Source organism: Lepidochelys olivacea (assembly GCF_965140295.1).
Source record: "Lepidochelys olivacea isolate rLepOli2 genome assembly, chromosome: 2".
Taxonomy (NCBI): domain Eukaryota; kingdom Metazoa; phylum Chordata; order Testudines; family Cheloniidae; genus Lepidochelys; species Lepidochelys olivacea.
The window spans coordinates 183,184,956-183,202,506 of NC_140412.1; the positions used below are offsets into that span (position 1 = coordinate 183,184,956).

General features: G+C 41.2%; 1 protein-coding gene across 1 annotated transcript in view; it reads right to left on the minus strand.

Annotated features, from left to right (window-relative positions):
• Window positions 1-16,928, minus strand: part of FKBP9 (FKBP prolyl isomerase 9) — a 32,176-nt gene extending 15,248 nt beyond the window's left edge. The window contains exons 1-7 of the mRNA XM_084619545.1: window positions 16,538-16,928; window positions 12,662-12,807; window positions 10,643-10,832; window positions 8,174-8,319; window positions 6,414-6,603; window positions 2,657-2,802; window positions 1,160-1,346 (exon numbers count right to left, since the gene is read on the minus strand). Coding sequence (XP_084475671.1) covers window positions 1,160-1,346; window positions 2,657-2,802; window positions 6,414-6,603; window positions 8,174-8,319; window positions 10,643-10,832; window positions 12,662-12,807; window positions 16,538-16,785 — 1,253 coding nt within the window. The 5' untranslated portion in view covers window positions 16,786-16,928. The remainder of the gene's footprint in view (window positions 1-1,159; window positions 1,347-2,656; window positions 2,803-6,413; window positions 6,604-8,173; window positions 8,320-10,642; window positions 10,833-12,661; window positions 12,808-16,537) is intronic.
• Window positions 16,929-17,551: the final 623 nt, after the last annotated feature.

The window sequence follows — 17,551 nt, forward strand, 5'->3', positions numbered from 1 at the left end:
AGGTCTCCACCCAAGAGAGGCAATGGCTAGAGTGCGGGAAGCCTGCAAGTGGGTGCCCTTGCAGAACCACTGAGGGGAAATACAGGTGCAGTTGCCCTGAACCGTGACACAGTTCAAATCCCTGCTTCACCACGGACTTCTTGTGTGACGATGGGCAAGTCACTTAGCCACTCTATTCCTCAGTCTTGCATCTCTAAAATGGGAATAATAACACTTCCCTACTTCACAGAGATGTTGTGGGGATAAATGCATTAAATATTTGAGGTGCTGAGATATATGCCCACCATTACCATATAAATTCCATAGAGAGATAGATATTGAGCAGTACAAGTTATAATGAAAACTATGGACTATTTCTGGTGTTTATGTTCTTCTGTTAAAAAGTATTCCTTCCCTACCTCACCTCCCAAATAAAATACAAATAAGGGAAATTTAACAGTACTATTATTATTATTATTATTATTCAAAAAGATGAGGTGTGCACAGAACTAAAAATAGAACAGGAGAATTTATTCAGTCATAGCAAACTCTATCTGAATTTACTTCAGCTCAATCCAAAATGTGGTTCATCTAAAATAATCTATTTTATGTCACAACAAGGAAATAAAACCAGACAAGAAGGATCAGGGATCAGTACAGCAAAGAGATTCAGCTGACCTTTGAACGTAGGAGAGAAGGGTTGCCAGCAGCTTTTGCCTCCATTCACACTCCTAATGTGTACAGTAGGGAGGAAGTAAACATTGTCAGAACCCCTTTGTCCCCCAACCTGACCCACCACAAACATGATCACGATCCAACCGTTTCTCCATGAAGATCTCAGCTGCAACAGAACCTAATGAAACACCCTAATTCATGTGTATTTCCTTTATCATTGTGGTGACAATTTCTATGTTCCTCTCTCACATCCCTATTTCTGCTGTCCCCAACTCTTTCCCTTTGGTTGCTCTCTCTCCCCCGTTTTTTTCCTCCCCTATATGAAAAGATTTTATAGACATTGTCAGACAGGAAAAATAAATTGGTCCCATGTTCACATGAATATTTTAACATCACTGTTAACCTTTTTCCTTTCTGAATATCCTAATTGCTTTGTATGCTATTCATTTTGACCCACGCTTTCATAGTTACATAGACTATTTCGTATGCCAAGTGACGTACTTACGTTGAGTCTAACAATGTGCCATCCAGGAGCGAGGCATTGTAGTGGTACTTCAGGTAATCCCCTTTCTTACTCAATACTGTGCAATTGGAAGGTTTGTAATGAGTAGTAATGTTGACAGAGTCCAAAGGGTTATGGAAGTCAATCACATGGATGTCAAAAACCAGTACTGCAGATCCTGGAATCTTTCCTAAATCGTAAGCAATCATATAAGGAGAAACAAACGGCATCTACGCAGGTACATACTGACCTCATACTTCACGCAGTGAGAATATATAAAATGTTGTGTCTTCTACTGAGTGATTTTGTTCTTGGTTTCAGTTTACATTTCTCAGGATTAAAGCACTGATTCACCTCTGCACACAACAACACAGATACAAGATGCTTCCAATGAAAGACACTTAAAATGTACAGGATACCAATCAAAATGTACTATATTAGCAGTCAGTTCAAGAATTAAGGAAAACATTTCCATAATTCAAAGTTTCAAAACTATGCACTCTACTTTGCGTTTTTAATAGCTCAGTGAAGTTGGAAGTTTACATTTTCTGTGACCAACTTAGCCACTTGATTGGTACCTCACCTACCAAGTCACTATTAAAGCAGCAAAACTGTATCAGAACATCAACACTTCCACCACGCACGGGCAACTGAATAGCAGCAGAAAAAGGGTTAAACTGCTTGAAAAATCTTAACAAGTATGTGCTTTTTCTCACACCCAAAGTATTGCGTGATTGTGTTACCAACAGCGATAGATGCATCCACAGCCACCAATAGGTTTCTTTGCTATAAATCTAATTCCCAATTAGCACAGTGGAATGTAGTCACAAAAATGAAACATTTCATAAAAAGTTATTAATGGAAAATAATGTTTTATGTACTGGGAAAAGCTTCTTAAAACACAAGCACACAGCTGCGATTGACTAGAGAAACTGACATATCACACTCTAGCAATACCCTTCCTAGAGGCGAGTGAGTTTTCACAAAGGAATTTTAATTGTATGTTATACATGCACACATCCTTTGTTGTTACATGCATCCACTGTTTACAGCGGCGGCTTAGTTGTCCACAAATTTGTGGCTGTGGAAGCAATTGGGAAGAAAACTTAACACAGAGAAATCCTTTAGCAGACACAGTTTATTAAGATCTACAGGAAACACGCTCTCACTGCAGAGTTTATAAACTTGCAGACTTCTGGCCCCCTAGTAGCCCATTTGTCTGAACCATAGATTATCCAAATAATTTTCATGTCCCCACCTACAGCCAGACAAATGAGACTGTGTATAATTATATCTAGCTAACTAAAATCATTTTGAAAACTCTGGGCCTAATTCTGCCACTTTTACGCCCTTTGACTACTATATTAATATACACACACCTTTTGAATACCAAAAGAAAGGGATAAACACTTCAGAGATTAGCTAGTTTTAATTGCTGTGAAGAACAAAGGAAGCAATACTTCCTACGAAAGACTGTACTGAAATAAAAACTGAGCTCACCTCTTCCTTCTTCTCCATATCCAAGATGAGGTGGAATTATTATTCTTCTCTTTTCCCCAGTGCATACCCCAAGCAAACCTTCATCCATCCCTGCGATCACATAACCTTTCCCAATGTAGGTGTCATATGTATGGTTCCGGGAATAGCTATAGAAAATATTTTGTTTTAGTGACACCATTATCAGTATCAGCAATTTTGTAACTTACCTAGTACTATAGCAAACTTACACGTGTGTGTATGTTTCCTCTTCCCACTTTGTGACTGTAGTCTTTTAAATTGTTGTGTAACTTTAGCATTCTATTTAAACCAGTTAATTCCAGATACATGACTGTTCTAGTGCTGCAGCGGCACAAAGCAGCTATTGTGTAGCAGTGAATCTGGCCCATAATGTTTAGACAGTCAAAGGTGCATATTTTGCTTATCTATGATGCATAAACAGATATTGAGGAACCCTGGCTGTGGAACGTTTTTGCAACAACATCTCTGCAGGATACAAAAAGTTAATATTAAAAGTCAAGAATTACCTCCCTAGATTTCTCTCCTTATGTATATAAAATTGAATGAAATTAAATTTTAATAAAAGTAACAGTTTTCTCCCCCTCAGTTCAAGCACTGCTTTAATCAGTTTTTATAAATAAGGTACTGGATTCATTTTCACCAGACATCCCTCATACTGTCTTATTTTGTAACAGCAATGAATAACTACTGTTAGAATAAATTGGTATCTGGGTGACTGCCACCTGAATCATCTACTAGAGGAATGGAGAGATGAATAAGTTCCAACAGGTTATATCCCTCCCTCCTAAACTATTGGCCAAGCATCAAAAGGCCAATCCCAAGCATTTGGACCAACATCTGTTACTAAAGAGAACAAATCTACCATAAAAGATGCTACTGCAGGCTGCACCTCTTGGAGGCCAAGTGCACGCACAGCCCAAGGGAGGAAGTGCAGAAGTGGTGTTAAGCCACCATAATGGCCCTGGGATGCTAGATGACAGTGCAGCCCCTGGTGTAATTTAGGCAACCCTGGCTGAGTTGCCTGTGAGTAGCCCTACAACTTAGAATTGCCCAGAATGGAGATAATTACTACAGCCCCACTCCTAACACACATCTCCTACCCCCAGCTTCACTCCTGACACATTCCCTCTGCCAGTGGAAAAAGTCCCCCCAGCTGGCTCCTTTTGGATGATTAATTACACGTTAGATATTGTCCTTACTTGTAACTTCTGCAGGAAATTAGAGGAGTGGCATTGTAAGAATGCATGCCATTTTAATGAATAACTTTAATGAATAACTAATGTTTGTCAGCTCTAATATGATGTACAATTATTCAGACGCACAGGGTTACACAACATCTCTCAATATTTAGTCACAATAACCAAGATATAAATGTGAAGGAAATTTTCAAAAACTGAGTTACTACAGAAAAGATGAGACATCAGTTTACACTTTTATAAGAGGATAAAAATTTTGACAGGTAACACTGTTCCTATGCTATGCTTAAACTCTACAGTGTACTCCAGTGCAGAATATGCAACTCAGGGCTTTGGCATTCTATTTGCACCTCTGTCACTAATTATGACTCAATCTCTCTGTATCTCAGTTCACCTATTGTAAAGTGGATATCCTATAATTCTATTAATATCTCCCCCTGGGGAAGATAAATTAATACTATGTTTAGAAAGCACTTTGAGATCAGATTACAGAAGCCATAGAAGCATAAAGTAGTATTGCTCTATTTATTCTACAATGGTTTCATTGCAATTTTTAGCTGTTTGTGCCAGGTTTAAAATAAAAAACTTGAGAACATAAGAACAGCCATACTGGGTCAGACCAAAGGTCCATCTAGCCCAGTATCCTGTCTTCCGACAGTGGCCAATGCCAGGTGCACCAGAGGGAATGAACAGAACAGGTAATCATCAAGTGGATCCATCCCGTCACCCATTCCCAGCTGGGAAACAGAGGCTAGGGACACCATTCCTGACAATCCTGGCTAATAGCCATTGATGGACCTATCCTCCAAGAACTTATCTAGTTCCTTTTGGAACCCTGTTATAGTCTTGGCCTTCACAACATCCTCTGGCAAGGAGTTCCAAGGGTTGACTGTGCGCTGTGTGAAAAAATAGAATCATAGAATATCAGGGTTGGAAGGGACCTCAGGAGGTCATCTAGTCCAACCCCCTGCTCAAAGCAGGACCAATCCCCAATTAAATCATCCCAGCCAGGGCTTTGTCAAGCCTGACCTTAAATACTTCCTTGTGTTTGTTTTAAACCTGCTGCCTATTATTTTCCATTTGGTGACCCCTAGTTCTTGTATGAGGAGGAGTAAATAATTCTTCTTTATTTACTTTCTCCACGCCAGTCATGATTTTATATACTTCTATCATATCCCCCCTTAGTCATCTCTTCTCGAAGATGAAGAGTCCCAGTCTTACTAATCTCTCCTCATATGGCAGCCATTCATTTTTGTTGCCCCTGAACCTTTTCCAAGTCCAATGTATCTTTTTTTGAGATGGGGCGAACACAACTGCACGACAGTATTCAAGATGTGATTGTACCATGGATTTATATAGAGGCAATATGATATTTTCTGTCTTATTATCTATCCCTTTCTTAGTGATTCCCAACATTCTGTTGGCTTTTTTGACTGCCGCTGCACATTGAGTGGATGTTTTCAGAGAACTATCCATAATGGCTTCAAGATCTCCTTCTTGAGTGGTAACAGCTAATTTTGACCCCATCATTTTATATGTATAGTTGGGATTATGTTTTCCAATGTGTATTACTTTGCATTTATCAACATTGAATTTCATCTGCCATCTTTCATCCTCTTGATAAGAGCTTAACCTTGCACACATTTTTCACCATATGGCTTTATAAATTGTAGTGTTCCCAGACACAGAGACTCATCTTATTAATTATAAACTGACCCATATTTATGTCCTTTTTTTTTTTAATCACAGAGATTTGTTATTGATTTTAGTATTTTTTAAAGGAGGGAAGTAGGATGCTCTTGTGGTTAAGGCGCAGGACTAGGACTAAGAGATGTGGGTTCAATTCCAGGCTCTGCCAAAGACTTCTCATGTAATCTTGAGCAGATCACTTAATCTCTGTGCCTCAGTTCTCCAACTGTAAAATGGGGATATTTCTTTTCTTCCACCCTTTGTCAGTCTTCTCCGTTTAGAGTGTAAGCTCTTTGAGGCAAGGACTGTCTTCTACTATGTGTATACTGTGCACCTAGTCCAGTGGGGCCCTAACCTCAGGTGGTTTCTTAAGCAATACTGCAATACAAAGCATTAACAACAACTCTTAATCCCACTGACACACTCAAAGTTTTGAATTACTTCTGATAAGGAGATACACCCTCCCCCTTCCCAACTACCACCTGAAATCCACAGGTCCCAGACGCTTTACAAATGGATAGGAAATGGGAAGAACTGCAGAGTATTCCTACTCACTAAGATTGCTTATGACAATGTTATAAGAAGCCATACACACACACACAGAGTATACTGTACACATATAAACTGGAAGTAATAATAATTAGTTCTTATATACTGCTTTTAATCACCAGAGCTGAAAGTGCTTTACAATGGAGGCCAGTATTATCATCATTTTACAAAAGGAAAAACTGAGGCACAGCGAAGGAAAGTGATTTGCCCAAGGTCACCCAGCAGGCCAGACCCAGTAATAGAACCCAGGTCTCCTGAGTCCCAGTCCAGCACTCTCTCCATATAATGTCTAGTAGTTTGGTTACCTGGAATCAAACAATGTGCCATCCAGCAGTGTGCCATTATAGTGATATCTGAGAAAGTCCCCTGTCTGGCTTTTTCGCTCACAGGATTCAGGCACTTGTTGGTTCTCAACAGTGATGCCATCTTTTGGGTTATGAAGATCCAGCAGAGCCACATCAAAAACCAGAGAAGCCTGACCAGGAATCTCTTTACCTACATGAGATGGGAAAGAAGCAATTAAGTCAGAGCAATAGTTCTAGAAAGAATTCAACTTTTTGATCAATCTATTTCATTATGTTTTTATTTATATTTTGTTTTCACATCCCAGATAGCAGATTTGGCTATTAGGACAATGAATTAAAAAAAAAAAAAAAAAAAAGTTTACTGCAGAATTATGGCCCCCCCGTCACACAGCCAAATCTGCTTTCAGTCATCCATCCAATGTTCCATCAGGGGGTGAGGTTATCCTCTAATTCTTTGAATTCCGTTAATTTATTTATTCTAGGTATATTTATACTGAGCCCATTGTGATAACACCCAGTCATCCAAAATACTGGTCTCTCCAATTAAAGATGACAGAAGTCTATGTACAGTGTATGCATCTGACCAGGATTTCTGAATTAGTGAGCATTTCCACCATACTTTTGAGGGTGTGTAAATATAAATATAAAATAACAAATGGGATAGAGAAGATATACGGGAACTTCTGTTCTCCCTGTCCCATAAGACAAGGACAAGTCCTGCCTTGAGTGCAGGGGACTGGACTAGATAACCTCTCAAGGTCCCTTCCAGTTCTACGATTCTAAGAGGTCATTCGAAATTAAAAGCAGCAAATTCAACATTGATAAAAGGAATTACTTATTCACACAATGCATAATTAGGCTGTGGAACTCACTGTCACAGGAATTCATTGAAGTCAAGCAAGTTTCAAAGAGAGATTGGATAGTTATATGGATAATAAGAATATCCAGAGTTATAATTCATGATGATAAAATCGAGGAAGGGATATTAAACCTCACTGTTCAGCGCTAGAGCCAATTTCTAACTATTCAGGATCAGGGTGAGACTTAATGTGGGGGACATTAATGTGGGGGACAGGTGCCCCATATCTGCCTTCTACAGCATTTTTGCCTCTTTCTTTGAAGTATCTAGTACTGTTCACTGCCAGAGACCGGATGGATAAGGAAGACCTTAGGTCTGATCCAGGATGGAAATTCCAGAACTGATCTGGGATATATTGTGAAGTAACACAGACAACTCTTTACCATCAATGATGGGCATGGATTCACAAACACTGGCTCAGATATGTGTGAGTGGAGCCCAGGAAACAGCCTACCTATGGACTGCTAATTAGTGAGACTAGCAACAAGAAATAAACAGAAACTGGGAACTCTAAGATGACTTTCCATTTATTAAGAGAAGTCAAATTGCTGTGGAAGTTGTCAAGAAGAAATAAGGAAGCCCCTGACTTCCAGTTTAAAAAGCACATGGAATTTATTCTTCATAGAAAAAATTACCTGTGAAGAAATTAAACTTCAGCATGTGTGTTATATATTACAATTAAGTCAATGCTAAGCACTCATCTGTCAATAAACCAGCCTATTTATGAAAGAGAAAAATACCTGTACTTTGCTGATAAGCCACATCCTGAATTACTTTTCTAAAAATATTTTCCATCCATATATAATTTGAAATAATGGTGCTTTCACAATGCCAACTATGTAATGCAAAGATCTGTGTTAGAAAACGGAGAGTTTGGGGTTGGAAGAGGGGCTGCTTTTACCATCTCCTTCTTCTCCATATGCTAGGTAAGGAGGTATTGTGATGATGCGCTTTTCTCCTACACACATTCCCAGGAGTCCCTTGTCCATACCAGGAATCAGCCATCCAATTCCCACATATGTGTCGTAAGTTCTCATCCGATTGTGGCTAAAAATTAAAACAAAGAATTAAGAAGAAAAAGCTAATATCACAGAGTCAATCAAAAAAATAAGGAAAATTAATAACCAAAAGTCACACATACAAGCATCACAATGAGTCACTAGAGCTCTTCGCATTTGGCACAAGGAATACAATTTACAACCTTCTGTTCCAAAAACACAGGCATCTACAACTTGAGCTAATGGAGACATTCTGGGTAACATTTTCCAAGTGCCTAAATGATTTAGAATGGGGTGGACAAACTTTTTGGCCCGAGGGCCACATCTGGGTATGGAAATGGAAATTGTATGGCAGGCCATGAATGCTCATGAAATTGGGGGTTGGAGTGCAGGAGGGGGAGGGCTCCAGCTGGGGGTATGGTCTCTGGGGTAGGGCTGGAGATTAGAGGGTGGGGGTACAGGAGGATGCTCCGGGCTGGGACCAAGGGGTTCAGAGAGCGGGAGGGGGATCAGGGCTGAGGCAGGAGGTTGGGGCGCAGGAGGGGGTCAGGGGTTCAGGCTCCAAGAGGCGCTTACCTCAAGCAACTCCTAGAAGCAGTGGCATGTCCCCCCTCCAGCTCCTACGCAGAGTCGCAGCCAGGCAGCTTGGTACGCTGCCCAATCCACAGGCACCGCCCCTGCAGCTCCCATTGGCTGTGGTTCCAATGGGCACTGCAGGGGCAGCACTTGGGGTGGGGGCAGCACGCGGAGCCCCCTGGCTGCCCCTATGCATAGGAGCTGGAGGGGGGATATGCTGCTGCTTCTGGGCGCTGCTTGAGGCCACGGCATGCATAGAACGGAGCAAGCCCCCTGCTGGAGCGCCGGAGCGGGGCAAGCCCAGGACCCTGCTCCCTGGCGGGAGCTCAAGGACCATATTAAAACATCTGAAGGGCTGGATGTGGCCTCCAGGTCGTAGTCTACCCACCCCTGATTTAGAAGCTTCAGTTCTTTTTCAGAAGTGATTTAGAAGATTAATCTCAGAGTCAGATTTAGGAGTTTAAGTGCCTCATTGAGTTTTCTGTATAGGATTTAGACACCTGTGAATATTTTACCCTCTGTTACATTTCAGCATTGGTAGTACAAGCCTTTAGAAGGGAAGAATCTCACACACACACACTCACACACACACTTGAGCAACTCTGACATTTGATCCTATAAAGAATGCTGGTACATACACATACAAGCAAGTGCACTAGAAAACACTAAAAACAGCTTTGGTGGAAGCCTTAAATTTACTAATCAAACAATTTATGAATAGCCTAGATTTTGTAAGACATTAGCAGCACAAAATTTCTTTCAGTTTTTCTGTGAAATAGGTTTGGCTCTTGAAAGCGTAGGATTAATTGCACTGGCTAGACCCTGCCTGGCAGTCACTGCAAAAGCTTCACACAAAGTTCTGCCAATATTCCAGGCAATCCTCTGTTGGAAAGCAACACACATTGGAAGGCTTCCCAAAAGAGTAGTTAAAAACCAGAAGACCTTGATCAGGCTAACCCCATTTTTAAAGTTCCAAATAACTAACCTAAAAGAAGACAAAAGTTACTGACAAAATATTACTAACTTTAAAACATAATCCTCCCAATGCCCACCCACAACAACTTCCATTCCTGCCATGGTCTCCAATTCTCACTCAGCATAATGTCCCAACATGAACTCTGACTATTATTAAAATAATACCCTCCATGAAACCCTAGTGAAGTACGCAGGCTCCCTGCCTGCTGAGGAATTTTAGAAATGGAGATGATACTTTATTTTCCTTAACAACCCTGTACAGTTTTGTACATAAAACTAGCACCACATACAAATATCAATATTAAAATTGTTACAAAACCTATTCATTTATTTTATTATAGAATAATGTCGTCATGGGGCGCAAAAGGGAAAGAAGCTGCCTAATGTGCATGGAGTAATAGGATATCACTTTTACTGGTTTAAGACAGTACTACATTCATATAATCCCCTAGAAACAGATGTGTATAACTCTTATGAAGCCAAGCTACTTCAACAGACTTGCAAACTCCTCTCTTTTATTTGGGCATAAGCTTTCGTGGGCTAAAACCCACTTCATCAGATGTTGCATCTGATGAAGTATGTTTTAGCCCATGAAACCTTATGCCCAAATAAATTTCTTAGTCTCTAAGGTGCCACAAGGACTCCTCATTGTTTTTGATACAGACTAACACGGCTACCACTCTGAATCCTCCTCTTTGTTTCACAGCGTAGTAATTAACATCAGTTATATTATGCACTTGGGAAAAAAAGGAAAAAGCCTCCTTTAAGTAGCCCAGAACAGATGTATTTAAAAAATCCACAGAAAATTATTAACTCCTTACCTTGAGTCAAACAGAGTCCCATCCAAGAAAGTTCCATTGTAATGGTATCTTACAAAGTCAGACACCTGGATTGTCCGAGTACATTTTTCAGGCTTCAAATAAGTTTGAATTTGAACCTCATCTTCAGAATTCCAGAGATCTATCAGAAGTACATCAAAATGAAGCACTGCATTTGGGGGGATTACACCAGCTGCAAACAAAAAAAAAGTTCAAATTATTATCATGCTACCCTTTCACAGGGTACCAAACGAATATAAAATCATCTAACTTTACCTGGGCCACTGAGAGCATCACACGTCTGCCACCCACAAAGAAGTTTTCAAAAAAAGGTAACCAACAATAGCTTTATATTTATTTACAATCTTATACCTTTATACTTTATAACTTCATATATTTACTAACTGGCTGTAATTATACCTCCAGGATAACACAGCAGCGAACAAAATTAAATCTTTGGTAAAGACCCAATCCAGAATGTTGCTGAGCTCCTCAACCCCCTATGAACTCTGCTAGAATTCTGCCTTTGCTACAGACGAGGGAACTTAACACTTTATAAGATCAAGTAACTATTTGATACTCAGAATATTCTCCTCCATTTGGGACTTGAAAATTTTACACATGAGCAGTGAGTAAGAAGCTTTCCTTGAGGAAACTGGGGGCTTACTTATAAAATTACACAGTCAACTTGAAATCTAGTCAGTTAAAAAAAAAAATTAAAAACGTTAAGTCACTTCAGGTAGTAACAGTGGCTCTGAGTCTTCAGCCAATTTGTGATTTTTCAACAATTTCTTTTTTCCATTTAAATCACAGGATTGGAAGGGACCTCAATAGGTCATCTAGTCCAGTCCCCTGCACTTATGGCATGACTCAGTATTATCTAGACCGGGGTGGCCAATCTGAGGCTGAGAAGGAGCCAGAATTTACCAATGTACATTGCCAAAGAGCCACAGTAATATGTCAGCAGCCCCTCATCAGCTCCCCCACCCCGCTCCCAGCACCTCCCACCCACCGGCAGCTTCACCGATCAGCGCCTCCCCCTCCCTCCTCGATCAGCTGTTTTGTGGCATGCAGGAAGCTCTCGGGGATCGGGGGGAAGGAGCGAGGGCACGGCAGGCTCAGGGGAGGGGGCGGGAAGGGGTGGAGTGGGGATAGGGCCTGTGGCAGAGCCAGGGGTTGAGCAGTGAGCACTTCCCAGCACACTGGAAAGTTGGGGCCTGTAGCTCCAGCCCCGGAGTCGGTGCCTATACCAGGAGCCGCATATTAACTTCTGAAGAGCCACATGTGGCTCTGGAGCCACAGGTTGGCCACCCCGACTTAGACCATCCCTGACAGGTGTTCGCATAATGTTCTCCTCTCTCCTGTTTTGTGTGAAAAACCACACAGGGAGAAACTGACTATATATGTAATGTTGTCAAATATGCTAATCAAGCAATCTCAAAAAATAGAGAAAAATATTTTGGCCCTGATCCTGCAAGTTCTTATGCATCTGAGTGCTCCCACTGAAGTCAAAGGGAATGTTTACACGCTTAAAAATTAAACACATGCTTAACTGATTGCAGGATCAAAGCCGCTCTCTTTAATATTTTCGAGTTACGGTAAACAAAGGTGTTACTTGTAAAAATAGTACATAAAAACAAAATTCACGTAAAAGTTTGATTTTTAAGCTGAATCCTCATTTTTACAATAATTCTAGCCTTTATGGTTGTCGATACAACTTTCCACACAAATATGACCCAGGAATAAGCTGATGCAGTGTTGTCTGTGTCTAGTAAAGTATGCAGAGTGAAGTTGCCTTATTACCATAGCATTGGCCCTGGACTTCACTGGTGAAGCCCCTGTATTTTAATTCTTTAACACTGAATGGCAGGTATCTGAAAATCGCCCTCTCACCCACCCAAAAAACATCAAATCAGGTGCAGTTTTTACAATTCTTTCTTATAACCTCAGATTTTATCAATTTAATTAAATCTCCTACATTCTATGCAACCAAATTATTTATAACCATATTGCTGTACTTACAAACTCCTTCACTCCCATAGGCAAGCTTGGGTGGAATTTTCACAAAACGTCTCTCGTTCACACACATTCCAACCAGAGCTTTATCCATCCCCGCAATAAGCTGGCCTTTTCCCACAAACGCATCAAATGTGGAACCCCTGTCATAGCTAACGAGAGGGACAGAGAGAAAGAAAAACATAAATGGGTTATTTACAAACTGCTCTGTGTCCATCTCTTGTCCTAGTTTACATTTATCTTGTTCCGAGCTCACCCAGTTAGAACTTTACACACACCTGCTATGGAAAAAAGGTCTATATAAATGCAAGCATCTCCTAAACTTCACTCCTTCATTTGACCCCGATGCAATCTCAGCCTGTTATCCCTCACACATGCTTCCATGTATTTTCCTCTGAATTCATCTGATGAAGTGAGCTGTAGCTCACGAAAGCTCATGCTCAAATAAATGTGTTAGTCTCTAAGGTGCCACAATTACTCCTTTTCTTTTTGTGGATACAGACGAACATGGCTGCTACTCTGAAACCTGAATTAAGAAGCAAATTAAACACTTTTTAAAAAGCAAGTAAAATGTTCCACATAATATACTTTTTGTTCATTTATTTTGACAAGAGTAGTTTAATTTTATAACACTTCAAAAAATACTGTTAAGTGCAATGTATGTAATATATTGTGTAAAATAATGAAGCCTTAGTAACATGAAATTTCATTGTTACTATGATATCTTTCCCGAGAAATGGGGGGACACTATTTTTGGTGCTAATTGTAGGATGTGCTACATAGCTAATTTTTTCTCCTCCACACCCATTTCTTTGATATTAAGACTTAGACGAACATCAAAAATTTACAGATTTGCTTTATACAGCAAGCTTGCCAGTTCCAAGAATGTGACATATACTGGGAACTTATCTTCCAGTGGGATGATGTAGGAATGTTTGGGGTAAATTTGATTTATAATAAAGTTTTCCATAAAATGGTCACAGCTGCACTGTAAATATGAGGCTCCCCGCAACAGTATAAGCCTGGGCGGCAAAAGCTTAACCACATTAAATTCAATACCAAGTACTTGCTTTGATGTAGTAATTCAGCTCAGTTTATTTGAATGAATAAATGTTGCACTTATTTTTGTTTAACGGAAAATGGGCACACACAAACATGACAGGAAGGCAGTGAAGTCTCTGAAACATTCCCCATCTGCGTTGCTCCCCTGCCACTGCAAAGCCTTTATGTTGTCTTCAGGCCATTTTCTTCAGATAACAAGAGCATTAAACAAAAAAAAAGTTGATATGTCCTCCTTTCTGCCTGCAAGCAGCAGTCTCAAAACCAGCCAGGAGGTGGATATTGCTATAGTCAGGGCTCTACTTTCAAGAGTTTGCATAACATCACTTCCACAACACACTGAGGCTCCTAATAGTCCCAGGCCTAGAATTCCTAAACCGCTTGTAAATTCGATCTCCCTGTTGACTCCACCATTTCGCAGCAGCCAATAACTTTTCTTAGAGCAGACATTACTTGATACACATCATTTGCTTTCTACTGAACAATATTTCGCAGAAACTTCTAGAGAACTTATGCTGGAAAACACAATTTAAACAAGCTCCTAGCAAATGCTGTTGTTATATCTACAAGCACCCAATTAATAAGATTTTAAATTTATACGTTAAAGATTCTAAGTGAGAAATTAATACTTGTCATATTTTATCAATTGGGGAATGTATGACTGATTACGTCAAGGATCAATTTAAAATAGTAAAATACATACAAATATTATGCATTCAAAACAGATCCACAGTATCTTTTTAAAAAAAAAATGTTTCGACAGTGGAACTGAGCAAAACTATACTAGACCAGAACAGATCTGCATGACTAATTTTACTGACAGCTTCCGCAGATGGCATTTGTTTTATTTCTTCAATATTCTATAGTTAAAGACAGACCTAAATCTCCAAATTATTTACAGGGGCATGGAAATAAGCACACATATTTGAAGAAGAAACAAAATGACATGAATTCTGTTTTTAAAACATAGATGGAATGTAACAGTTACTTCTACAATACATTTTACAAGTCTTTATAAACGTGATTTGTAGCAAGGAGACATAACTTGGAAAGAGCTGTACAGTAAAAGCTTCCAAGTTTCATGAAAGTTTTCATCACTGAAGCAGAAAGCTAAATAAAACTGACAATTACCCATCATAGAAGCCTGCCTCTATTTAGGCTACAGAGGTCTTTTATAAAGCAATTTCAAATCAATACCTGAATATAGTTGCTCTGATTTCATTAATGTAGTCTTCTCTTTCACCTTTAATTTAAAAAACTAGCTAGCAGCTATAAGAATCATAATAGAAACTTGGTAATAAATAAATCGTAAGTATATATTTGATTCAATCAATCTTTAATTCCTATACAGTAAGCATGAGCACCAAAAGGTATTACGAAAAACCTTAAAAAATAGGTCTTCAAATAATCTACTCAACAATAAAAAAAACTCTTCAATTTCTAGAATTGCTAACTTGATGGAATGCCAGATTTTTACGTTTAAAATTACTCTAAAACTATAAATTAGTAAACCGCAAAAATGTAAGCCACAATCTACCATCTAGAGCAAAACACCAGACAAATAGACCCAATTAATTTCTACATTTATTTCTGTCATATATATATTCCTACATGGATTGTTGCTTTTCATCAATATTGCTTACTAGTTATTAAAATGGCACCCACAGGACCTAGACAGGTTTGGGGCTCTATTGTGCTGGGGATTTATAAACACACGGGGCATGTCTATGATTCAAGCTGGGGGTGTGATTACCAGCCTAAGGCAACATGCCTGCAAGAGCTCTGATGAAGTTAGCACACTAAAAACTGAGCGTAGGGATAGCAGCGGGAGGGGCTAGCTGCCCTGAGTACATGCCTAGAGTGTGTCTGATGGGTGTGTATTTGGGATGGATAGCCCCTTCTGCTTCACATTTCACAGGCGCTTCCTCAGTCATGACCAGAAATAATTGGAAACCATTAAAAATATATGTTTTATACAGTTTATATACATACAATAGTCCCATATTTCCATGTAGCTCTCACACCTTTGTGCAGTGCAAAAAGACTTATTACTTCATATGACCCAGTGGATTGCAGGGGGGGCGGGTAAATGAACCAAAACTACTGCCTCATCCAAGGCAATCCTGGAGCCCCAACCCACTCCCATCTGGAAACCACCTTCTCCAAAACCCCCGCACTCTCCCTAGAGCTCGCCGAACACCTACCTTTTATCAGAGAGAGAAAAAAAATATGTTATACGGGATAGAAACCCTCACTCTTCAGAGCATAAACCTGACCAAGCTGAGAGAACAATGAGGAGGCCGGTGGCACCTTGAAGACTAATAGATTTATTTGGGCATAAGCTTTTGTGGATTAAAAAAACCCACTTCTTCAGGCAGCGAGAGAGAGAAACTCTTAGAGGGCGCTTATTCCATAATTGCCCACTATGGGGATTGCTTCTTGCACCTCTCTCCAAAGCATCTGATACCAGCCACTGCCAGAGACAGGATACTGGACTAGATGGACATTGGGTTTGTTTCGGTCTGGGAATTCCTGGGGTCTCAAGGGCCCCACTTCAACCCCACACAAAAAAAATACAACCCACCTGATCTCCTTCCCCCACATATCTCCCCGCACCCCCAAAACAACCCAGCCCCCCTCCCCAACCGCTAGCACCCCCAGCATAACCCACCCCAGCCCCCTCTGAAAACGCCTAAGGGCCACTCCCCTCCCGGACCCCGCCCCATCTACTGCTGACCTCCCACACCCCAAACGCCCCGTGGGCAGCCCCTTCTCCCTGCGGCCCCCACCCCAGGCTCCTGTCCCGGCAGCCCCAGGCGGTACCTGGAATCGAACTTGCTGCCGTCGGGGAAGGTGCCGAGATAGTGGTAGCGCACGAAGTCCCCGCTGCGCACCGTGCGCGCGCACTGCTCCGGCACGAAGCTGCGCTCGATGTGCACATCCTGCCCGTCCCAGGGCTGTTCCCCGGCCGGCACCGGCGGAGCCTGGCACGCCACCCAGCTCACCAGCAGGGCGGGCAGCAGCAGCGAGCAGCAGCGGCGCCGCCTCGGCAGCATCCCCAAGCCCGCCATGCAGCAAGAGGGGAGAGAAGGGAGGACGGAGAGTGTGTGTGGTGGTGGGGTGAATCCGAGGGGCCCTGCGAGCGATTCCCGGCCTCCAAGCGCCGTGCGGCCTCTCCTACGGCTGCTGTAAAATTTGCAAACGTGGTGGATGAAAAAAAAAAAAAAAATCCCAGCCTCCTACCTCCAAGAGGGAGGAGACAGCAGCCGAGGGGGGTTGAGGGGGGTGCCCGGGCGGAGTGGTCGGTGCACCGCTGCTGTTGCTACTGGGTAGCTGGGTTCTGTTCTAGGCGCCTCGCTCCCGCCCAAGTTCTTTTTGTTACATATGGTTCCTAAGTTTCTCTGCTCTCCTGAAAACAGGCCAGAATCCAGGCCTCAAAGTCCAGGGGGAAAGGGAGGGAGGGAGAAGAGGCATCACAGCACATCCCCAGAACCCTTCACAAGGAAAGGCTGGGTGCACATGGTGCTACGTGGCGTTGATTCTGAGTTCAGTGGAGTGTTGCTCTCCCCACCTCATGTGCCTTTGCTTCTTTCAGGCTTTAGATCAAGGGTTTGGTTTGGTTTAATTCCTCCAACGTACACTTTTAACTACTATGTTGAACAAGTGATCACAACCTTCATTTGTCTCCATTTCTTTACAAATGTATTCATGCATATTTAGTTCTTGCATCCTTAAAAAAACAGGTTTCAGAGTAACAGCCCTGTTAGTCTGTATTCGCAAAAAGAAAAGGAGTACTTGTGGCACCTTAGAGACTAACCAATTAGTCTCTAAGGTGCC